Here is a 24962-nt window from a genome sequence, read left to right on the forward strand (position 1 = left end):
GTTCTAGCAATCCACTTTCCACAGATACAGAGAAGGGACACTCTGTACGACAAAATAAACCACCCAGCAATGGGTTTACCTTCAGCCGATCTTGACTTGGATTATCCTCACTCTGATCCTTTGCGAAAGCAAGTGTCTGTGCAGCATCTAGACAGCAGGTAAAGAAAGAAAAAACCTTCCCTGGTAATAACCATTCTCACAATACAAAGGGAGCCCTTGTCAAGCAAGCATACCAGGTTTTTCATGTATGGGTTTGAAATGGTTCGAAATTTCTCACCCAACATAGTTCAATTTTTTTTAGCTCACTCACACATTGAGAATGGAGCTGATGGATCCAACTCTATTTCCCCTAAATCCTAATTACTGTAGCTACCACCTTCTAACACCTTCTAACACCTAATAACAACCATTGCAAACATATTTGTCCTATTGCCATTTTTTAAAGAAAAGCCAGTGCATAGCTTGATCAGGGTCAGAACATGGTCAGTACACTTCTAACCCAATGAGAAAGTAACTCTACCATCTCTGAACTATTAGGAAGTGCCCATTAGCACCAGTACAATGTACCTTCCTTATATGTAGATACATTAGATGTGACTAGCTGGATCTTGAAGTGAAGGCAAATAAATATCTTTTTTGCACTTGGTATAACCCTGGTACAGCTTATTCTAAAGGTGCTTTTCAAAAGGCAGTGGGACTTTCTTGTTTTTTTTTCCTTGAAAATGTTTTGCTTCTCATCCAAGAAACTGTTTCAAGGATGAGAAGTGAAATGTTTTCAAGGAAAAAACCAAGGAAGTCCAGGTGCCTTTTAAAAAACACCTTTCGGATAACCACGACCTGGATGATTCTCCATAGATATTCTAGCTATGGCTTTTTTAAAAAATGCAATAATAAACTATGTTACTAATGTCATGTTATATGTTCTGTGATGGTCTTTTTCACCATAATAAAGATCTAGCTAGATGCCAATTCAACTCTGAAGTCGCATACATGTGCGCTATGGAAAACGACAAAAGATTAAAAGAGAAGTCAGAAGTTTTTAAAATAGTTACATTCACTAACCATTCAGCAGCAGACATAATGGAACTTCAGACTAAATTTGGAAACTCTGTAAAAACAACCGATTCAAATTTCTGGTGAGAATTATCTGCCTTGTCCCCCTTATACCAACTGGGGCAAAGAGAAGAAGGCGATAGCCTCACTCACAGTTTTCACTTACAGTCATCCACTGCCAGCAACCCCCTCCTGAATCATAAAAATAGGCTCTCTATTCTACTGCCTAGAAAGGAAATACAGATGTGCATACCTTGTTTTAACTTTGTGAATGTATTAGTCTCAAAATGATTCTCAAAACAAAATCGGGATCAAATCAAAAACAAAGAAGGATCACACTAAAGGAAACAATCTTCTGAAAAATACACTGAAACTGCACACAAGAACTCCGTTCTAGACAGACAGAGGTACTTCAGCCAGAAATTAGGATAACCCTTAACCTGAGAATAAAGAGCAATCTACAATAGTCACTTCTTTTTATATCAGATTGGAGAGCTCCATTGGTGGCATGTTCTTTGAAGTGACTGTAAAGGCCAACATAAATAGTACCATGTATATAAAGCTTGCACTGAGAGCAATCTTATTATGCACAAAGCAAAACTATTGACTGATTGCTCATATATGCTTCTTAATTTAAAAAAATCAATGCACAATTGTCCCGACTGCTTTAGGAAAGCATCTTCAGATACAATTTTGAATTTTGTATCATGTCAAAATAAAGTTTATTTCATTTTTAGCTTTTAAAATTGTGTTAAATCACACATTCAGGCAGGCAATCAAATCATCCCAGCAAATAAATACGAAACCCACTATCCTTAATATTATACTGATTTCTACAGAGCAAGGTCAGCAATACAGGTAGTCCGCACTTACCAACTGCCTTATTTAGTGACTGTTCAAATTTACAGTAGTTGAGAAAAACACAGCTTTGCAACCAATGCTTGATTGGCCAATATATGGCCGTCCCAAAGTTGGACAGCCACCATTTGCAAGGTTTACAACCAGTTTCCAGCAAACAGAATCAATGGAGAATGCAAATGTGAAATTACAAGTTAGAGTCCTATGATGTCTTGCTTAATGACCACAGTGATTTGCTTAACCAGAGAAACAGAAGTGACATCTAGCCTCATGTTGTGATTTTTTGCTTAGCAACTGCTACACTTATTGACAGAGTTGCCAGTGCCAATTGCGTTTAGTAAGCAAGGACTACCTGAATTCCTGTTTGAAACCCCGTACTGGTCCACAACACTGGATTAATTGAACGTCTAGTGGAGATGTTAACAGAGATTATCTACTCCAATCAGACTAGTGGTAAATTAGCCAATTCTAACTAAAAAAAGGTGAAGAAATATACTGAAATCAAGATCTGTACATACACTCTGTATTTCTTTTAGTTGTTCTGGGTATATATGTAGTCCTCGAGTTACTGTCGCAATTGAGCCTTCCCATGACATAACTTGTGATGGTTGTAAAGTAGGTCAGTCATGTGACCAACTCCATTTTACTATCTGTTTTTTGCAGAGGTTGTAGTCATTAAGTGAACGCATGGTATAGGCTAGTTTTATTGAAAACTAAAAATAAATGCTAGTTTATGGCCAAGCCATGACTGTGGGTCACTGAAAATGGCCATAAATGCAGCCTGTTTGCCAAATGCCCAAAGTGTGGTCATGTGCGGGGGCAGAGCACAACCACTGGAACCTCAACCAGTTGTTAAGTCTAGGGCTATCTGTGGTCTGATTCTTTTCTGAAATGGAAAGAGTTTGTTCCGGTCTGGTCAAAGTCTAGGACTGATTTTGTCTGAAATGCCAGCAACTGTTTGTGACTGAAACTATCAACTTCAGTATAACTGTCACACTACCCTCAGAATGACCACATTGATGTAGTTCAAAGAAGAAACAGAAACATTCTATACTTCTCCAGAATGCTCCATTCCCACAATGGCAGGTCTGGAAAATGCCTAAAAAAAGCCAACAGTATATTTATATGCAAAAATGCATTTAATATTCTCACACCAGACTCTCTGACAGTTTAGAATAAGGGTCTTCAAACTTGGGCAAGTTTAAGACCTGTGGACTTCAACTCCCAGAATTCCTGAGCTAACATGACTGGAGGAGGAATTCTGGGAGTTGAAGTCCACAAGTCTTAAATCTATCAAGTCTGAAGTACCCTGGTGTAGAAAATGCAGTTACTATAATTCAATAGACAACTTAAAAATAATAAATGCAAAACAAAACAAAAAATAGCTTTTGTTTTCTTCACCAGGAAAATGTTATGCATGTTCCATTTTCTGCATCTCAGAAGGATTTGGACAAAGGACAAAGCCATACAGGTAGACCAGCACAGGATATGTCTATCGGCACACTTAAAACCATTGACACCATGATGGTGACCCTTAATTTTCAATATGTGTCAACATATTGCTAGCTTTTCTGTTAGCACAGGGCTGCAGAATCCCAATACTCCCAATCCTCAGAGCAATTCATCTCAAGCAAAGGCTTTCACATGTTTTTACTTACCAAGATTAATTTTACAAAAAGAATGAATTTGAAGAAACCTACCTGTAGTACTGGTAAGAGTCACATTCCTTCTCAGCATATCATAAACAAGGCTGTGGAAAAATAATGAATAATGAGCGGAGAACATAATTGCATAAAGGACATAATTATATAAGGAATAATTTTAAAAAGATAAAGTCGGGTCTAAACTGTCCAGTTGGGTCTGACTCGAGGGAGTGATGCTCATCTCCCTTTCCTAGCTGAGGGAGGCAGCATTGTATAAAGATGCTTCGGTGGTCACATGGCCAGCAAGACTATACCTTGAAGTGCACGAAACACTCTTTCCTTCCCACTGAAATGGTACCTATTTATCTACTTGCATTTGCCTGCTTTCAAACTGCTAGGTTGGAAGGAGGTGGAGCAGAAACAGGAGCTTGGGTCTCAAACTGACCACCTTCTGGTCAACAAGCTCTGTTTCTTAACCACTAGGTCCCCACACCCATGCATAAAGAATACTTCTTTTTAATTCAAATATTATGCAAGATGGAGTACTACTGAACTATCCAATATCATGATACAGCACATGAGTTATAAGAAGGAAAAGAAATCTACACCAGATGCATTTAGAGAAAGAATAGGAATAAATATGGCCTAATTTCAAGTCTTCAATTTAAAAAAAACATGTTTAAACTTTTTTTCTCAGAACAGTTATCAGTTCTCTCATGTCAGTTCTCAAGCTGCCATTAAATCCTTATAGCCATAGCCATTGCTGGCATAAAGACTCTGCAGGAAAATTTATCATAAACTCAATTAACACAATGAATTCTTACTCTGTCAAGACAGGGATTTACTGTATGCATACAAAATTAAGCATGCCAAATATACCTCTACCTACATACTTTTTAAAGAAAAAAAGAACCCTCTACCCTTCAGAAATGATCTGTTTGGTTAAACCATTTGACAGAATGATGAGTATCAGATATGAAGCTGGGAGGCTTGATAAAATTTCCATCCACAGAATAGCAATAGCACTTAGACTTATATATCGCCCCATAATGCTTTACAGCAGAGTCGCCAACCGGTGGGCCGTGAGAAAATTTTGGTGGGGCGCAGAGAAATCTCACCCCCAGAACCCCCACAAAGCAATTAATCCAGGTTGTGCAAACACAAGGCTGCGCCACCCACATGGCACGTGGGACCCTCCCGCCCACTCACTCCTTATCCGGTAAACTTGCCTGCTAAATTGCTATTTTTCATTTTTCCGACCATCATCTGTCCTGCTGTGCCGGGAGATTTAGATTAGCTAGGAAGCAGGAAATGGTTGGATTTCTTGCTTTCTAGCTAGTCTTTAAATCTTTGGGTCTGCTTTTAAGTACAGCCGAACCTCCCTTAGGACCGAAGTTTTGCTTGTAAGCAAATTCAGTGCAGACTCACGGCAAGCAAATTTGAGAGACTGAGCTAGCCGATGGCAGATAGATAGATCACTGAATGATTCTGTGAGCAACTCAATCTGCCTGCCTGCTTTGCCTGATTTTGGGTAAAAGTTGCTCTTTTTTAAATAAAAAATTCAATATTTATATATTTATAATATTTACATACAAGCCATGCCCAGCCAGTCACATGACCACCAAGCCACACCTACAAATTAGGCCACGCCCACAGAACCAGTTAGTGGTCCCTGGGATCTAAAATTATGAGTTTGGTGATCCCTGAGGTCCAAAAGGATGGCAACCCCTGCTTTACGGCATTCTCTGAGTGATTTACAACATCAGCATACTGCCCCCAACAATCTGGTCTTCATTTTATCAAGGATGGCAGGCAGAGTTTACCTTGAGTCCCATCAGGACTGAACTCCAGGCTGAGCAGAGTTAGCCTGAAATACTGCATTCAAACCACCACCAAGGCTCACTAAGAATAAGCCAATTCCATGCACAGGTAGAATTATATTAAACCTAAATTTTCAGTCTTCAAGCTATGAAATTGTTTAGAAAACAATTGTTTTTTTTGTAAGGATTTTTTACAAAATCAAAACCGAAGTTAGACAAGTCTAAATTTCTAAGTTTACTATCGGAATAATTTTTAACAGGAAAGAATATTCAAAAATAATAGTGGCACCTATAGACTGAAATAAAATATTCCATTTATTAATTTACATACTATTGCTTATTCCACTGCATATAAGAATATATGAATATAGATATAGGAATATTCAAGACCCAATCTGTGAAATTTTTGCTTCTGTGTAGTTCCATTCCAAATTTCTCTACTGCATAGTTAGAATTAAGTTCATAGGACTTAAGTATGCAATACTATACTTGTGCAATTAAGTCCCATGGCAACAGCATGGTCTTAATTAAGTATGCACCAGCATGGGAGCAGAGAGTAACTGACTAAACAAGAGCAGTGTCTGCATGTTAGTACTGCACATGGATTCTAGCATGCTCATTTGCTTCCATTCTGCTATAGTCAAATATACTGATCAGCCAAAGGAAAAAAAGAGACTGGAATATTCAGCATTCACATATAATGTATACCCAAACCATAGGAGATACGACTAGAAAATCAAGCATGTATTTTCTTCTTTATTCATTCTCTTAGAAAAAAAGGTAATAAATGTATAATCATGCAAATAAAAATAAATAGAGTAAGCATAGTATTACAGTAACCAAATTCAGCAAAATATTAATGCAATTAATCAGGATGAAGTTAATAAACCAAATTGGTTGCAGGCAGTGGTGTGTTAGTAAATGTTTAAAAACTGGCTCTGCCACCTCCATTGCCACCAATGCCCTGTGTACAAGTAGTCCTTAACTTACAACAGTTCATTTAGTAACTGTTCAAAGTTACAACGGGATTGACCATTTTTCACCTTTATGACTGTTGATCACATGATCAAAATTCTGAAGATGGAGAACTAATTTGTATTTATGACAGTTGCAGACAGTATCCCAGGATCATGTGAGCACTTTGTGGATCCCCAAGTGAATTGGGAACCCAGATTCACTTAACACCATGTGACTAACTTAACAATTTTAGTGATTCACTTAACAACTGTGGCAAGAAAAGTCGTAAAGTGGAGCAAAATTTACTTAACAAATGTTTCATTTAACAGCAGAAATGTTAGGCTCCATTGTGGTCGTACGTCCAGGACTATTTGTAATAGCACAGAACAGCTGATTTGTAAGTTAGATATCAAGGCTCAATTCTACTTGTAAGTGGCTTGTAACATTTCTGAAAATTTAGTAATGGGCTTTCATGAACCAGTACAAACTGGCTCCACCACACCAGTGGTTTTAGGTTTTTCAATAAACCTAGTCATCAGAATTTTTCAATATTCTTCACTATTGAGCCTATAATCTATTCCAAGTATTATACAAGAGGATTAAGAAATATTGACAAAACAGATTTTGGTAACTCTGTTCTAATACTTATTAAATTCGCATTTGCCATTAAAGTTTATGTATTTGATAATTTCTTAGGATGTCACCAATTACAGCACATTTCTCACAACAAAGTATTTACCATATTTTTTGCACTATAAGCCCGTAAGACGCACCTAGCTTTTCAGGAGGAAAGCAAGAAAAAATTTTTTTGCTTCTGCCTGCCACCAATTTCCTCCTTACAGCAAACAGCAAACAGCCTGGTCAGCTTTAGCACAGCCTGATTTAGCACAAGCAGCTGATTGGCGGTTGGCTCGGCCTCGCGGAATACCACTGAACAGCTATTCCAGACTGTGGGGATCACCACCCATTACCGCCACCTATTGCTGCCTCAGCACGCCCCATTTTCGGCCTTTGCATGTCCTGTTTTTGGCCCGTTCCAGGCAACAGGAATCGCCAGCAGCAATCAGTGGTGATCTCCACTGCCTGGAACAGGCTGAAAATGGGACACGTGGAGACCGAAAATAGGGCACACAAAGGCCAAAAATGGGCACATGAAGGAAATGGGCAGCGGCGATCCCTGCAGCCTGGACAGCTGATTGGTGGTATTCCAGGAGGCCAAGCCAACCGCCGATCAGCTGTTCATGCTAAATCAGGGTGTGCTGAAGATGACCAGGCTGTTTGCTATTTGCCGCAAGGAGGCAAATTGCTAGGACGCAGGGGCTTAAGGGTGGGAGCTGGCAGGTAGAGGGAGGGGGGGGGGGCGTCAGCAACATTTGCTCTATAAGATGCACAGACATTTCTACCCACTTTTGGGGGGGTTCTTATAGTGCGGTAGCTAGGTGTGTGTTACAGGGGTGGGATTCAACCGGTGTTACTACTAGTTTGGCTTTGCACATGTGTAAAGTAACCTTAGGCTGTGCTGCCTGGACAGTTGAAAAGCACTGCGCGCAGGTGCGCAGCGTTCGAAAAGCCTCTGTTTCCCTGCTTTTTCAACCTCAGCTGTGCCGCTCGAAGTAGTTGAGGTTGAAAAAGCAGAAAATAAAGGTCATGTAAGAGCCGGGCGGGCAGGCAGGCCAAACAGCAGCAAACACAGAACCGGTTCTGTGTCTGCTGCTCTTCAGAGCTACCAGCTCTATAGAACCAGACAGAACCAGTAGCATCCCACCCCTGGTGTGTTCCCAAAGGTAATATTGGGCCAAAATTCATTGTATCTACACAAAATAAAAGAGAACTCTTTGCTTTAGATATTAAAATTTGCAGAATCTTATTCTATTGGTATGATTTCCTACCTTGGTTCTTTTACAGAGAAACTCTGACAGCCCAAAAGCTTTCCCAGTTGGTCTTTTCCACAGTGTACCAAGTGCTGCTGCTCTTTATCATATAACTGTTTCTGTGCAATGTATTCTCCAAGATAGATCATACACTAAAAAAAAAAAAATGAAAAATTCAGTTATGCTAATACAAAAATCATCTCAGTAGTGTTACTTTCCATTGTTTCAGTAATTTTTAAACCTGGTGTGTGTGTGCGCGCACACACATTTTTCAATGCAATATAACCAAACAACAAAGGAACACCATAAAGACAGCTATGGATCTCTACCATAATTCATTGAGTAAAAGAAAGTGTCCTGAAACATTTTTTAAAAATCAATAAAGGTCTAAAATGAATCCAAAAAATAAGAAAATCATAGAATACATTTAAAAAGGAAAAACAAGTTATGAGCAGGTAAATAAAACCATCAGGAAAAATATGTGAGTTTATAGCCTCCAAAGGAACAATGGGCTTATTTATTATTAATTATGCTTATTATTTTAGTTTTAACTGCTTCTTAATATTTATGTATGGCTTTATTAGCTTTTACATTTTATTTGAATAATGACCACTCTGTGAGGAAGATAGGTTCCTAAATGTGATATATAAATAAATATAAATAAAAATCCGGCCTATCACATGAAAATAGCCATACATTAGAAGCTGGAAAGATCTTGAACAAGATTACATTACCTTCTGCCCTATACACTCCAAGAAGGTGGATAGAGTACTCTCTAGGTTATCCTTCATGCTTGACCTATGCCTATCCAGGCTCCTGCAAGTTTCATGTGACCATATGGATTTGGGAGACTGTCAATATTCCTTTAACAGAGGGGCTTCTGCCAGCAGTTTAGAAATCGACTGTGGTAAATCTCCTAAAATTATCTCCAGTTCAGCTAGTATTAGATAACTACCACCCACTCTCCAAACTTCCCTTTTCTGGCATTGGTAAATCCAATATAAATATGAAGCGGTATGTGGAACCTTTTCAGTCAGCATTTAGGCTGGAATTAAGATAGATAAGATAATTAAGACTTGTCACTCTTATAAATGACCACTAATAAGACCTGGCAGGAGGAATGAGCCTCTTGGGGTCCTTTTAGATCTCTCAGTGGCTTTTGTCATTATCCTCCACAATACCTTACCAGGTTGAATTATGGGGATAAGGATTGGAAGCACTCTTTTGTAGTAATTCTGTTCCTGTCTCGGTCAATTATAGTGAGGAAGAAATCCTAATGGCCCCTACAATGCAATACAGGGGTCAGTTTCTCCTTTTTAACATCTGTACGACGATGCTAGCTAAAGTTAACTACTGTGTTTCTCAGAAAACACGGCCCACCCCAATAATAAGCCCAATCCTAATTTTTGGGGGGTGGGCCTAATATTACCTCTACCCCGAAAATAAGCCCGGGGGATGGGCATGGCCAGCACAAGTGGTGACGTGGGTGTGGGGGGTGGCTCAAGTGTCCAGCTGCAGAGAAGGACGAAAGTCATTCTGCACTGAAGCAGAGGCATTCCAAGCCTTCATGTATCCCAGGATTGCAATGCTGAAGATTCAGAATGGAGCCTTCTGCGTTGCAATCCTGGGATACACTGAAGGCTTGGAGTGGAGCCGTTTTTGTGAAAGGCAGAAAAACGGGGAAGGGAATTTTCCTGCCTGTTATCCATTCCTCTTGGAGCAGGACCCTGCAGGCTTGTTGTGGCATTGTACTCATGAATGGCAGCACTTCCTTGAGCTTCATCACACTGGTGCAGCTGGCATCCTACCGTGAACAGCTACGCCAGTGTATCCAAACTCGTGGCGGCACGCACAACGACACAGCAATCCTTGCAGGGTCCTGTTCAAAGAGGCTGCGCCGATGTGATGAACCACACAGCAACGCCGCCACTCACACACACAACAAGCCTTGCAGGGTCCTGGGATATGCTGAAGGCTCGGAGTGGAGCTATCCCATGACCCTGCAAGGCTTGTTGTAGCATTGTGCGTGCAAGCAGCAACACAGCAATCCTTGCAGGGTCCTGCTTGAAGAGGCTACGCCGATGTGATGAACCTCACAGCCGTGCCGCTCGTACCGCACGCTACAAAAAGCCTTGCAGGGTCCTAGGATATGCTGAAGGCTCGGAGTGGAGCTGTTTTTGCAAAAGGCAGGAAAATAGGAGGAAGATAGAGCTTGAGGAATAGATAAAAAGCAGGAAAATCCCCCCTTCCCATTTTCCTACTGTTTGCCAAAAACCCTCCATTCTGAACGCTGAACTTTTGGAATTGAGGCTTTTTTGCGAACAAGGAGGAAAATGGGGAGGGGAAATTTTCCTGCCTGTCATTCTTCCCTCAGTCTGTGCTAAGCTTGTGGAAAAGCTCCTTTTGTCTGCTACAGAAGCAGCCCGGTAGAGAGACAAGGGGGCGCATGGGGCACTCTTTCGGGCACTAAAGAAGGGACCCATTGGAGAGGGAAGGCCCCTGGGACATCCCTTCGGATAGAAGCAGCCCAGTGGCTGGGCGAAGCATGTTGGAGGGGAATTAAGACACCCTTCAAAAAGATGGCCTAGCCACTTTTGGGGGGGTCTAAAAAAGATAAGGCCCTGTCTTATTTTCTAAGAAACATGGTATTACTGTATTTTTTGCACTATAAGATGCTCCAGACCATAAGACGCACCTAGCTTTTGGGGAAGAAAACAAGGGGGGAAAATCTGCCTCTGCCTCCCAGCAATTTGCCTCCTTGCAGCAAACAGCCTGGTCAGCTTCAGCCTGATTTAGGACGAGCAGCTGATTAGTGGATCAGCCTCCTGGAACTCTGCTGATCAGCTGTTCTAGGCTGTGGGGGTTGCTACTGCCCATCGCTGCCGCCTATTGCCACCACCTATTACTGCCACGGCTTATTGCCACTTCCATACATCCCATTTTCAGCCTCCGTGCGCCCCATTTTTAGCCTGCTCCAGGAGGCAGGGATTCCTATCAGAGACAATAGGCGGCGGCAATCGGCAGCAATCCCTACCTCTTGGAACAGGCTGAAAATGGGGCACATGGTGGCAGCAATGGTCGGCAACTGCAACGATGGGCAGCGGTGATCCCCACAGCTTGGAACAGCTGATCAGCGGTATTCTGGGAGGCCAAGCCAACCGCCAATCAGCTGCTCATGCTAAATCAGGCTGTGCTGAAGCTGACCAGGCTGTTTGCTGCAAGGAGGCAAATTGCTGGGAGCCAGAGGCCGAAGGGTGAGGGCTAGCGGGTAGGCGGGGCTTCGGCAACATTTGTTCTATAAGATGCACAGACATTTCCAATTTTGGGGGGGGTGGGAGGGGAGTGCATCTTATAATGCAAAAAATACTTGGGATACAGTGTTATCACTGTATTAAAGGGAAGGGTGGTATTATTCTCTTATCCTGGTGCCTGAAGGCTGTCAGGATCTGAACGGGATAGACCTACCTAAAGCTGAGCCCAAACAAAACACTGTCCATTGAGGCTCTCCACCTATACCAATCTTATATCTGCATGGTCAGGCTCTACCTCTTGTAAACAGGTCCTGCTGATATAGCAAATTAAGATGTACCTAGGACTTTGCTCAACTTTGGCTGGTATACCAAGTTGCAGATCTTAGTTTGCAGAAGACGACTTCCTCAATACCACCCAGTTAAACTATGGCAATGCAATTTACATGGTACTGCCTGTAAAAACTACTTAGAACCTGAATTAATCTAAAATGCACCAGCCTGTGTGCTAACTAGTTCACGTTGTTGGGAACATATTCCACCTATATTGTGGATTCTGCAGTAGGTTTCATTTAATTGTTGTCCTGATACAATTTAAAGTACTAATTGCTAGTTTTGACCTTCATGGTTTGGCATCGTGTTACCTACTCTAACTAAATTGCCCACTCTAACATCTATGCAGAATTGCAGATTCTCAAATTATCCAGGTCATGGATGTCCTAATGGCGCTTTTCAAAAGACAACTGGACTTGTTTTTTGGATGTGAGGAAAAATGTTTTCAAAGAAAAAACTAAGAAAGCCCATTTGCCTTTTGAAAAGCACCACTGGGAAATGCCTGCTTTAATCCTGTATCAGCCTGACCAATTAGATCATATAGAGAAAAATTATTCCTGGTGCTCTAAAAAAATTTAAAAATCCCTTTTTTATGTAGTCCCTATTTGGGATATCAGAAAATAAATGAGGCTGTGCTCTACAGTCGCAATGTCAATCTACTGAAAGTCTTGCTATAAAAATCACTCCAACACAGGGGTGGGATTCAAATTTTTAAACAACTGGTTCTGTGGGTGTGGCTTGGTGGGCGTGGCTAGGTGGCCATGTGACTGGGTGGGTCAAAAGAGCAAAACTCACTTTAACAATGCTCTTGGAGCAGGGGGTTGGACTAGATGACCTCCAAGGTCCCTTCCAGCCCTGGACTGCTGTGCTGTTTCAAAGCATCCTCTGAAGCTGCATCTAGTGCCAGGGTTTGTGGCCCTTCCTTCCTCTCCTTTTTCTCTCCCTTCCTTCCTCCCTCCCTCCATCCATATATCATTCATTTTCACTTCCATTCCCTCTTTCTCCCTTCCCTCCCTCCCTTTCTCCCTTCCCTTTTTCTTTCTTTCTTTCTTCTTTTTCTTTCTTTTTCTTCTCCCTTCCCTCCCTCTTTCTTTCTCCCTTTCCTCTCTCCTTTCTTTTTCTTTCTCTCTTCCCTCTCTCCCACCCTCTTTTTTTCTTTATCCCTTCCCTCCCTTTCTTTCTCCCTTCCATCCCTCTTTTTCTTTTTTTCTTCCTTTGCACCCTAGAAAGCCTCCCTAGAGCCTCCTGGGAGCAAAAATGGGGCATGGGGGTGCGCCCCATGTTGGGCCTAGGAAGCCTCCCTGGAGCCTCTTGGGAGCCAGAATCAAGTGCGTGGGGACTCCTGGGAAGGGCGGGCCCAACTGGTCTTCGGAACTACCTGTTTGCTACTAAACTGGATGTAAAATTAACATCCAATTACCTGAAATGGCCCGAGCCAGCTGAAACCCACCCCTGTTCTAGCATCATCTCTGAGTATGTTCAGGAAGATGATAAAGACAGAGCTAATCTGGAAAGCATTTTTACTTGTTTTGGAGTCATCTCCATGTAAATTGCATTGCTGTAGTTTAATTGGGTAGCATTGGGGGTGCCTTCTTGTGCAAACTAAGGTCTGCAATTTGGTACACTAGCCAAAGCTGAGCAAAAGTCCTTCTAGATACATTTTTGTTTTATTCTTATTTCACTCTCAGAAGCTTTTCTTTTATGTATTTAAGCTTAGTTAAATGTTTTAAATTTGTTTTCTATCATATAAATCATGGAGAATCAAACTAATAGTCTCCAAGTGCAAATTAAATAATAAAATGTAACAAGGTAGGCTGTAGTCTAGTGCATAACGTATAAGAGTAGTCCATTCTTCAAGCTGTATTTTATGCATAGAATTTATGCATAATATCATGACAGCCGCAGCAACAAAAAAATCAGAAGAAAAAAACAAAATGAAGAAAGCTGGCTGTGCTTCTAGCTATTATAGAAAACAGGTTCTCACTGTGCTAAATGTAGGCTGCTATGGCAAATTAACATTTTAACATGGAAACTCATTCATTTGAAGCATTGGATTTGTTTTTTGCAAAAATATTGGAAGCTAAATAAGTTATTTAAATGCATAAGTATTTAAAATAAGTCAAACAACTCTGCGGGAATATCTGACACATTCCTAATGAAAAGCCACAGCATTTAATTCCTAACTGACAGAATAACCCTATAAATCACAGCCTGTGTCATTTTTCTAATACTGTACACACTTTGCATTTTAAATTTAAAAGAAATGACTTTATAGGATGTTTCCAGTTTAGCTGACGTGACCTTTTTAATAGAGAAGAAATAAAAAGCATAATTTAAAAACATTCAAGCATCAATTGGTCATCCTATACCTAGCAAGTGCAAACAAGTTACCAAGCACCCAGACTATAATGTCATGATTGGGGGGGGGGGGGGCAGCTACAACATTTGCAATGATTGGAAACTTTATAGGCTGTAAAACACCCTTTCCCAAGCCACTGATAATTCAAATCATTAAACAAACAGTCATAAGTCAAGGACTAACCGTACATTTTCTTTTTTCTCTTTTTAAAAACTCGCCAGGACTACTGGTTTTACTCTAGAAGCATTGTCAGTATTCAAATTTTGCAGCCACATCACATGGAATAAGAATATGGATATAGACTTGGTCTGTACTAGATGCCATTAAAAAGTAAATTATGACAAATTTCTTTCTTAATTCAAATTTAGATAACCTGACTTTCCAGGGCAGAATTGAGTGCATAGGAACTCACCTCTTTTAATGTAAAAGTTTCGCCCTTAGCACCTGCTGCATGCAGAACTTTCAACAGTTGCAATTTTGGTCGTACCTATGATACACCAAATGGATTTTTTTAAAGACATGTTGTATAAAGCTGGACAAATCAATATAAAAAACAACTTCCCACAGGTTACAAATTTAAAGCTTTACAAACCCCAATTCCAGATAAGTTCACTGTATCAAGCTAGCAGAAGAAAGCAAATACAACTATTTCACAGAATCTCAGCAATGCAATGCTAACTTTCCCCTCTTCTATCAGATTACAGTATTAAATTGAAAAATGCAATTATATTACCTGTTTGACTGGTTCAAGTGATGATCTGCAGGCATTCTCAGATGGTTGAAATTGTGTGGAGGTAGATGTCATTTTGGTAGTACAGTAGCTGTCAGTATTAGAAGCCTAAAATAAAAATCAGGTTTTCTTAATACATTTATACTCCCTTCCCCTCCAGCAGTTCCAACTGGTATACACAGGATTTCTTCCCCCAATATTTTGCCACACTTTGTGAGATAAATGGGTTAAGACAAAGGGAGAGAGTCACCAACCCAAAGATAACCAGTGGACTACCATAGCTGAGATAAGATTAAACATTCAGAAGTCTTTAGGCCAATTTGATATATATCATCTAAGGATAACACCAGATTATGTAATTCTATCATGCCAATCATATTATATTTTAATTTTGGTTACCTTAAGCTTGAAAGAAAACCCTGCAATGCCCACTTTATTAAATCTCTCAGTGAGGCTTCCAAGATACCTTATTTAAAGTGTTGTTCCTTGCAACGCTATTCAAACTGCTTGAAGCAAAAGAGAACTGTGCTCTTTGACATGTTGAGACAAGTAACTGACTGGTTAATATGTGACTCACAGGATGTGAGTATTGCTGAATCATTCAACCACTACTGGAAATTCTCCCTCCAAGGTTTACTCAGCAAGTAATGATGAGCCACTATCTGCCCCATTACTTAAAAACTGATGGCAAATACATTTTATGCCACCATGATGTTTATATTTTTTAAGATACCATAAGCTTGAGAATATAGATATTAAATATATAGTTTTCAACTCAGAAAAACCCATTTAATTTTCACTAAGTGAAAGCAAAGAAAAAGACAACATCTCTACAATTCCTGTTTTTATTTTAGGATTACTGTAGTATCAATTACCAAGCATGGCAAAGATTTGCATATTGTATTATATACCACTCTATAATATTATAAAGACATAACCTTATGTTTTCTCGACCACAAAGAACATTAAGATTGTAAAATCAAAGTATGCGTAAAAAAGTAAAACTTAAAGCACCCTCAACATTAAAAACAAAACAAAACCAAAATTAAAACAGGGAAGTGCAGGCCACAAAGCAACCTGCCATAAAGTATGGGGAGGAAGAGATGCAGGGACAGAGATGACAGGAACCAGAAATGCCAACCAGAGCCAACAATTGAATGATCCAAGGACACAGGCATGGGAATGGAATGTGAAACCAAAGGACAAACTTTAGAACTGTTACCAAAACAACTAATTTGATCTTTATGACTTCAGCATTTTCAGTTTTAAAATGCTTAAATGAGCAGTAAGATATTCCCAAGAACAAAAAGCAACAATAGCAGCAATGCCATTTTGGGAATTTATTTCAAAGAACACAGTCTACCATGTAAGTATACAATCATTCAATCAGTATAAGCATAATTTTATTCCCTTAAAAGAACTTGGGTTTGCACTAGAAAATACACAATTTCTAATAGTATGAGCCCTAGCTCTTTGCTGCTTTAACAATGAAAATTTCAAATTGTGTCGAGATGGGTGGTGATCTATCACACCTGATAAGGTGTTGATAACAAACTTTGTCAAAGCTGACAAAGATCCTTTCAGACATTAAAAAAAACTCATGATTCTCTAATAACATTACTGAATCAATAGGCACTCTCCCCTACTCGATGACCAATCATCTAGAAAAAGCTAAATGAACAATCATGGTTTATTCTCCATTATGTCTAAACTAGGTTTCTTACTTTCATTATACTGTATTAATAAACCATATTGACCAATCTTGATTAACAACTATCACAATGTAATCCATATCTTTTGATAATGAGACAAATGTGTATGCCAGCATAGCAACTGTAATTCAACATAGTGATGACATCATAGACCAAGTCTACATATGAGTTTTCTCATATGGATAAATAAATAAAAGTAAAGAAGTACCCATATTCCTAAAACATACTGAGTAAGGAGCATGAACTCCAACATCTCCTTCTGGAAACAGCAATCCAACCAGGAGCAGAACCAGCATTAAATATTACACAGTCAACTCAACCAACTTTTGTATATATAGTATAACTATGGTTGAAAATAGACAATGAGTTGTTGACTTTAAAAGTAGACAGTAATAGTGCATAAAATGACAGATGGCAAGCAACAGACTATAGCACATTGCCGTCCTACAGAATCAACAGAAACAGAAATGAAAATATGTACCCCAAAAAGCCATAGTGAGATACTATTTAAAAAGCACATAACCGATGGTATTAATTTAATTTACTTATGTTCGGTGGGTGAAGGTGTTCAATAAAATAGGCATATTTCTTATTTAAACTTATCCAGAGAAAGGTCTCTCAGTGTTACAATGTCAAAAAACACATACTTTGACCTAAAAGATGTTTAATAAATCATACTAGTTGAAATAAATTTTGCTAACAATGGAAAAATAATATGCCAACATCTTCTGGGATATTTTTTTCAACTTTCTAGTTTAAACTACAGTACTGGGATTTCCTAATGATTTCCCATCAAAATGGATTCCACTTAGGTTTGGTCAACATCAGCAAAGGTCAACTCGGTGCTACCTCCATTGGAATCAAAAGCTTTCCATAGATTCTTTCCCAATCTAACCTGTTCCAAACATTAATATTCTTAATTTTTTGCTAGAGTTTTACACAAGTCCATTGTAGTTAGTAGATCAATTACTGATGTTCCAAATAACAGAACGCAATGATATTTCATATATCATACAGACTAAACAATGTAGTTTATTTAGTTGAACTTAAAGTGATATGTCAATCTAACCAATGTAATTCATGAGAGATTATGACAAAATGAGTGAATGCACATGCTGAATGTGTTAACGTTTTTGTGTGAGACTGTATCAATATTGTCTTAAGGTTTCTTCCCAGGATTTTTGCTGTAGGTGGCACAGAAACCACAGTATTTGATAAATATGGAACACAAATTAAGACAATTAGGACAGTAACAGTAAACCTACTGGAGCGAACATTTAGTAGTAAAGCAAAGCTTTTTCTGACTCCTGCACCATAGTATTAAATGCATAATGTGAGTACTGTGTATCATCCACAATAAAATTATGGAATATTGTCTTCCTATATACTTTGAATAAAAATGTCTTCTAATAAAAAGAAAGAAAAGAAACCACAGTATTTCCTATATTGCAACAGCAGACATTAAAATAAACTTACTTTTACCAAAGGAAGCCTTTTCAGTGAAGCATACACAAGAGAAAATTTCTATGTTATGTTTACTAACTACTTTGTCCCTAGTCAAAAGAGATACCATTTAGTTTTTCAGTTACTAATCTAACATATGGAGAGAATACAAAGTAGAGTCTTGCCACTGATACTTCAATTACTCACATGGTGGCTACTTCTCACATCAAAGTAAGTCTGTAGTAAGTCAAACTGCATCTTAGTACAAAGTGAGAACCTAGCAAAAGCTCTCATCTGGAATAGGTTAAGGTACTAGACTAGAAAGAAGTAGGAGTCTGTCATTTCCTGTCTCCACTACAGTACTAAACAGTCACAACCATGCTTCATTTCTGATCTGAGATAAGGTCAGCTAAATACTGCCACCTGCTGAGAATAAAGAATGCTAATTACAATAAATTAAACTTGTCTCCTTTCAGTTTCATCCTGCAGTAAGATTTTAAGTCTTTCCTCTTCTTGAAATGTCTTTATGCTAAACAATCAATGGACATAAGCTACATTTTTGTTCATACATAGCAATACCTGGAATAAAAGATACTCAACTGTAGTAGTACCATTGGGTTTTTAAGTAAGTTCATTTTTAATTATTTATCCCACACATTCATATGGGTTAGAGAAATGAATTTTATCTATTACAGCACTACTACAGCACTTTCTAGCTAGTCAATAACCTGTTTAAAGAATGTAAAAAAACAATTGGTTTTGAAAGAAAAGACACAAAAGATCTATGCTTGTTGAATATTTCTTTGTAGTCATTATCCAGAAAAAATGAATATTTTTTCAATTTTTTAAACAAAACTTATAAATTTTATAAAATATTTGGATTATTCTTCTAAACTATATTGACAACAATTGTTCAATCATGAAAATAAAACCAATAGGCTTACTAAAAATATTGGCCTTCTTGAGAACCTTCTTAAAGATCAATAGGGGTATGGTTCTCCAAATCTTGGGAGGATAAGCTATACTACAAGGTAAATGCTACAGCAGCAAAAGCACAATTCCTAAGTCTTGGATGACACAACCTGATGGAACACACACCATGCTAACTCCAATCAAATATGATGGGATAAGCAGAATTAACAAGAGACATGCAGTAATTGAGCCCCTTCTTGGCTCATTTTATCAACTGTTTCAAACCAAGAAACCAAATGTTGTTCTGTCCTATTTAGGGAAAACTAAATCCCTAATGCCCTTCTGGAATATTTTTTATTAAGAAATGGCAAATAACATCATTCCATGTTCAACAAGGAAGTGTAAAATGTTTACAGCTCAAAATGGCAGGCTCTACCATTGTCCCAAACATTTTAAATATTCTGCTATTCTCATTAGAAATAGCACTTAAATTTATATACCTCTCCATAGCATTTTACAGCATTCCCTAAGTGGTTTTACAATGTCAGCATATTTCTTCTCATTTTACCGACCTCAGAAGGATGGAAGGCTGAGTCAACCTTGAGCTGGTCAGGATTGAACTCCTGGCTATGGGCAGAGTTAGCCTGCAATATCATGGCTCTTATATAAGGATAATTAGTAATTCAAACTTTTTTTTGTTCTGTTTACAAAGGTAGATACACAGATTTCAATTATCAGGTGCTACCCACTTGGTCTATGGAGGGCTTTGCAAACAGTTCAGAAAAGGCGTATACTATCCACAACCCTTTAAAGCAGTATTTTTCAAACTTGCCCATTTAAAACTCTGTACCAGTGCTGGCTGGGGAATTCTGGGAGTTGAAGTCCACACATTTTAAAGTGGACTTCACCTTTGGAAAACACTGCTTTAAAGCAACTATATATTTGGTCTCTCTCCGCATTCCCACCTGCACCCATACACCTTTCTGCAATCTAGGCTGAAGCATTACAGTCCTACTGTGCACTACCTGACCTGCAGAAAAATTGACAAGGCACCGGAGTGGGTACAATTATAGGACCTTCGGTTACTTGGAGGCCAGGAGAAGGATATAAAATGAGGCCAGCCTGGAGTATTTTTGAGCCTTTGCATGCAATTCGCGACCTCATATCCTTTCTCTTGCACTCCCGCCTAATTCTTCACTCCTTCCACTTTTAAACAACTTCCCCTTACTCATATTTCACCAGTTTCGGCATCTGTCCCGCCGTGTTGGCAGTTTTAAGAGGCTGCAAAAAAAATTCAAGTTGAACTCACGGTAAAGCTCCTCAAGGCTGCCCTCCCCCCGTACACTGTTTCGGAGTAGGACCGAAGCTTCACGCCGACCTCATCGCCTCCATTTTATTTTGGGAGGGTAAAGAAGGAAGCCGCCTTTTCGCTTGCAAGTCAACATGGAGCTCCACGTTCTTCCGTCCAGATCATAGAGAGCGGAGGCGCCACTAAAGGAGCAGCCGCCTCAAACTTCCGGGAACGGTCGATCTTTATGAGAGAGAGCGAGAGCACTGTTTTCTTCGTCCGCTCTGCGCAGCAGAGGCGCCGACGAGTAAAAGAGAAACTTCCTGGGAAGCCAGGCTTTGGAGCGGAAATGCCTCCTCTTTGAACGTAAACTGCAGAAATGAGAAGAGTCGAGAACTCTATAAATTTGCGGGTTCAATTTTTGCTTAATCCATGCTTTCTATTCTGTGCAGGTGGTCCTCGACTTAAGGACCACAGTGGAGCTCAAAACTTCTGTTGCTACGTGAAGCAGGTGTTAAGTTCGTTTTGACCCGTTTTACGACCTTCCTTGCCACAGTTGTTAAGTGAATCACTGTAGTTAAATTTAGTCAAAACTCTGAATTTGGCTTCCCCATTGACTTTGCTTGGCAGAAGGTCCCAAAAGATGATCACGTCACACACCCACACACCACACATGGCAACCGTCATAAATATGAGTCGGTTGCCAAGCAGCTTCATTTTGATCACGTGACCACGGGGAAGGCTGCAATGGTCGTAAGTGTGAGAACTGGTCATAAGTGACTTTTTTCAGTGCCGTTGTAACTTTGAACAAAATCGAGGATTACCTGTATTCTCTTTGCCTACCACGACTGCCGCTGGAGCTGTGGTGCTTTATGGACCCACATATCTCAATCGGCTGAAATATTTTCTTACAGACAGCAACCTACATCAAGGGCTTTTGTGTGCGCGCAGGACCGGTCAGTACCACCCACCTTACAAACAAATATTATTGTACCAGACTACCCTGCATTTATCTGAAGGGTAAATGGTTATCATACCCTTTTCCTAAGCTTGCAGGTTGTCGGTAACTTTTTCAAGCTTTAGAAAGCCATGAATATGCAACTATTGGCATCTAACCAAAGGGGATTTTTTTTCTTCGAAACTGATTTTTTTTTCCTGCTGGATTTGCAACATTGTTCATTCAAATCACCGGCAATAGATGCATTAATAGTCCCAGAAGTGATGCGACATTTATATTATACATGAAACAAATGTATTTATTTATATCTTTATATTTAATACAACATTTATAACCATGCCGAATGTAAGGGAAACGTCCGCTGTGCGAAAACAATCTCTTGTTCCAAAATTACGGTTGAAATAGTACCTTTGGGGAAACATCGAAGTTGCAAATTTGCAATTGGCCCTGGTAAATAGCTGAATGAGACGCGTGCCTATCTGTATTTTTTATGTATATATAAGATCTTTGCAGAGTCACTCAACATGGAGCCCGGATAGCTCAGTCGGTAGAGCATCAGACTTTTAATCTGAGGGTCCAGGGTTCAAGTCCCTGTTCGGGCGAGTGTCTTTTTTTTTCTTTTTTTTCCTTTTTTTTATTCCGAACTTAAATTTCCCCTCCCTTTTTCCTTATGTAGTTCAAATGTTTAATGTCGCCGATGTTTACTCGACATACAGACGGACTTAAAACTAAAGTTCTTCATTTCCTATGTATTTTAAAAAGACAACCGGAATTTTATTCGTTCTTTTTCCATTTTTATCCTTTGAGGTTCCCGCAAGATTTTTGGGTGCGATTTTCTATTAAAAATCATTTTCGCCCGAACAGGGACTTGAACCCTGGACCCTCAGATTAAAAGTCTGATGCTCTACCGACTGAGCTATCCGGGCACTCTTGTGGAAGCGCTTTCTGCGTGCAAATGGCCTTTATCAATTCAAAAAAAAAAGTGTGCTCGGGTTCTTCTTTTTTAAACTTCAGTTCAAAACCTATCCACTCTCACTGATTTCTCGCTGCGCTAACCTTTCCTTTCTATGTCCTTTTCAATTTCTTATTTTTCAGAGAAAAGGTAGAAACCAGATAGGGCAAGGTTTTGAAAAAGAATTAAAGGATCAAACTGGTAATAAAACAGCTACCTCAGCCTGAGTTTTAGTTGGGCAATAACATACTAATTTTGAAAACCCTGCTTAAACCAGCAACGGAACGCAGGTCACCTGTTATTTTGTTCCTTCAAAGTGAGCCATGAAAAAATATCTCTGCTCAGACTTTCTCTGCTCTGAGCTTTCCCTTCTGCTTCCAATTGTGACGAAGCAGAAGTTTCATTGATAAACAAGGCGGTTTTGTTGAGTGCCCGGTTTTTACAACTTTTTTTTTTGCCACGATTCTTAAGTGAATCATATATTATATATTATTATTAACTATATATATTATTATTAACTTTCCCCTTTGCTTTTGCTTTTTGGAAGCTGGTTGAGAAAGTTACAAATGGCCATAACATGATCTGAAGATAAAGAAAAGGAGGACATGATAGCAGTATTCCAGTATTTGAGAGGCTGCCAAAAAGAGAAGGGGGAATCAATTTATTTTCCAAAGCATCAGAAGGCAAGATAAGAAATAATGGATGGAAACTAATCAAGGAGAGAAGCAACCTGGAACTGAGGAAAAACTGCCTAACAGTGAGGACAATTAACCAGTGAAACAGCTTGCCTTCACACATTGAGGTATTTAAGAAGAGACTGGGCTGTTACTTGTCTGAAATGGTATGGGGTCTCCTGCTTGAGCAAGAGGCTTGACTAGAAGACCTCCAAAGTCCGTTCCAGCTCTATTCTCTATTCTAAATACATGACAGTTGCCAAAGGCCTTAATTATGATCATGTGCCTATGAAGAGGCTAGTTGTAAATGTGAAAATGGTTGTAAGTCACTTTTTTTCAGTGCCATTCTAACTTCAAAGAATTGTTAAAGGAATGGTTGAAAGTTGAGGAATTACTTGTACTAAATAAAAGAGACAGTAATTTTGCTCTATGTGAGAAAAATAACTTAAACCAAGACCTAACTTTTTAATGTTATTTTGACAATCTTAAGGAAGTTCATAGGCTTCAGTGTCACGGACAAACTTTCCCAGAAAAGAAAGGATCCCTTGGTCTCTCAGTTTGCTTGTTTGTTTGCAGACATTTCATTACATCATCAATGCTAGTGAATATGAGGTTTGCTCCCTGTTTATATACAGTTGCTTGCCCTGCCAGTGTTGTTGCAAATGTGGTTTCCTCTTAGTAGTTTACTCATTAAGATATTGCTTTCGCTTGATTCTTAGTCTGGAATTAATCCTTGCTTATCTGGGGGGGGCGGGGTGGAGAGGATGTGGTCTTTTTGTTTCCTTCTTAGCTTCTTTATTGTCTCTTTTGAACGGTATATAAATATGTTTTATATCTATGTGTCTATTGATGATAGATTTGTCTGTCGTAAGTTTCCAGGAATTGCCTAGTGTTTTTTTTTTTAGGATGCTTGCAATTTCCCGATTGAAATTATGATTGAGTTTGTCCATATCTTGTGAGATGACAAAGGAGCTTTACAACCTGTATGAGAAGCGTGCAGATGGAGAATCCAAGAAGAAAATGAAGTTATTGGTGATGAAATGCTATGGCATAATGTATAATTCAGTTCATAAACTAGCTACTAGCAAGTTCGTGTCTTCTGATTCTTCAAATTCTTTCATGTACTGCCATAACTATCTCTACTGATAGTAGAAAAGGGAAGAATTCCTTCCATAGAGGTAAAGAAATTTTATTAACTGATTAAAATTCATATGCCAAGGAGCTCTGCATACATTCAGGCTTATCCATGCTGTATTCCATTTATAATTTGAACCTCTGTCTGTTTTTAAGGGTTCCATACTTCTGTTGGCTAATAGACATGAGTCAACACCCCCCTTCTCAACCTTCTCCCCCCAATTCCTTTTACCTATGTGTTTGTTTCTTTGACAGGCATACTGCAACTTGCTTGAAAATCATAGGGAAAATAATGGTGGTCATGTCTCTAATCCCTAAAATTTAATATCTATAGTAAAGCAATACTTTTAATAAAAAATAACCTTATAAACCTCACAAAAAAGTGTTTAACCATTATTGATTTACTTATTTATTTAAATAGCATTACCAAAATAATTTCTATTTTAAATAATCCTTTAACGAGCCCTTTAAATGATCTATATGCCTTGGATGGTCATCACTTTTATCTTTTATAAAATGGATGTAATTCTGCCAGTTCTAGTATACACTGATTTCACTGATGCAATGATTTCCCTCTTTGTTTTGGGGGTGGATGAATTTTGTCAGTGAGCTATTGACCAGGCCTTATCAAAACATTTTTCAAATTTGAGATAATCTAAATATTTATATTGGTGGGCAATTATTAAATTTGCTACTAAAAGAAAATAAAGCATAAGTTTCTTACATTGTAACATTTTATTCCTTCCATCAATATATATGGCAACTCCACACTTGGTAAGAATTCAATTCTTTGCTATTGTTTTATTAAAAACCTTCATCCCAACTTTTGAAACTTTGTCATATATCCCCAAAAATAGAAGAATGGTGGTTTAATGCCAATGATGTATATTCTCAATCTATCATTCCTGCATGGAAGCAGATAAGAATTTCTTGGACCTCCACAGATTTGCCATATTGTGTATCATTTAACTGCATGCCTGAATCTGGCTCCCAAACTTCTTTTCTGCCTAATGTAGG

The 24962-nt window shown here is 39.0% G+C and overlaps 1 protein-coding gene, 1 long non-coding RNA gene and 2 other non-coding genes across 8 annotated transcripts in view; 2 read left to right on the forward strand and 2 right to left on the reverse strand.

The window, feature by feature from the left end:
• Window positions 1-20536, reverse strand: part of MDM4 (MDM4 regulator of p53) — a 31308-nt gene extending 10772 nt beyond the window's left edge. For 2 of the 5 annotated variants that reach the window (XM_087929450.1, XM_087929449.1), the window contains exons 1-6: window positions 18235-18411; window positions 14876-14980; window positions 14555-14629; window positions 8221-8354; window positions 3612-3661; window positions 80-147 (exon numbers count right to left, since the gene is read on the reverse strand). In XM_087929450.1, the coding sequence (XP_087785576.1) occupies window positions 80-147; window positions 3612-3661; window positions 8221-8354; window positions 14555-14629; window positions 14876-14980; window positions 18235-18321 (519 nt within the window). In that variant the 5' untranslated portion in view covers window positions 18322-18411. Of the gene's footprint in view, window positions 1-79; window positions 148-3611; window positions 3662-8220; window positions 8355-14554; window positions 14630-14875; window positions 14981-16811; window positions 16928-18234; window positions 18412-20248 lie in introns of those variants that run through there. The other 3 variants (XM_087929452.1, XM_087929453.1, XM_087929451.1) reach the window with 3 other exon arrangements.
• Window positions 20537-20982: 446 nt separating this feature from the next.
• On the forward strand, window positions 20983-24343 carry LOC148126095 (uncharacterized). Its single transcript, XR_015742557.1, has 3 exons — window positions 20983-21183; window positions 22685-22939; window positions 23717-24343. It is a non-coding gene; the product is annotated as an uncharacterized LOC148126095 (long non-coding RNA).
• TRNAK-UUU (transfer RNA lysine (anticodon UUU)) lies at window positions 21715-21787 on the forward strand. The gene has a single exon. It is a non-coding gene; the product is annotated as a tRNA-Lys (tRNA).
• Window positions 22039-22111, reverse strand: TRNAK-UUU (transfer RNA lysine (anticodon UUU)). Its single transcript has one exon. It is a non-coding gene; the product is annotated as a tRNA-Lys (tRNA).
• Window positions 24344-24962: the final 619 nt, after the last annotated feature.

This window comes from Pseudonaja textilis, chromosome 3 (assembly GCF_049901715.1).
Source record: "Pseudonaja textilis isolate UNSWEBS1 chromosome 3, rPseTex1.2, whole genome shotgun sequence".
NCBI classification, from domain to species: domain Eukaryota; kingdom Metazoa; phylum Chordata; class Lepidosauria; order Squamata; family Elapidae; genus Pseudonaja; species Pseudonaja textilis.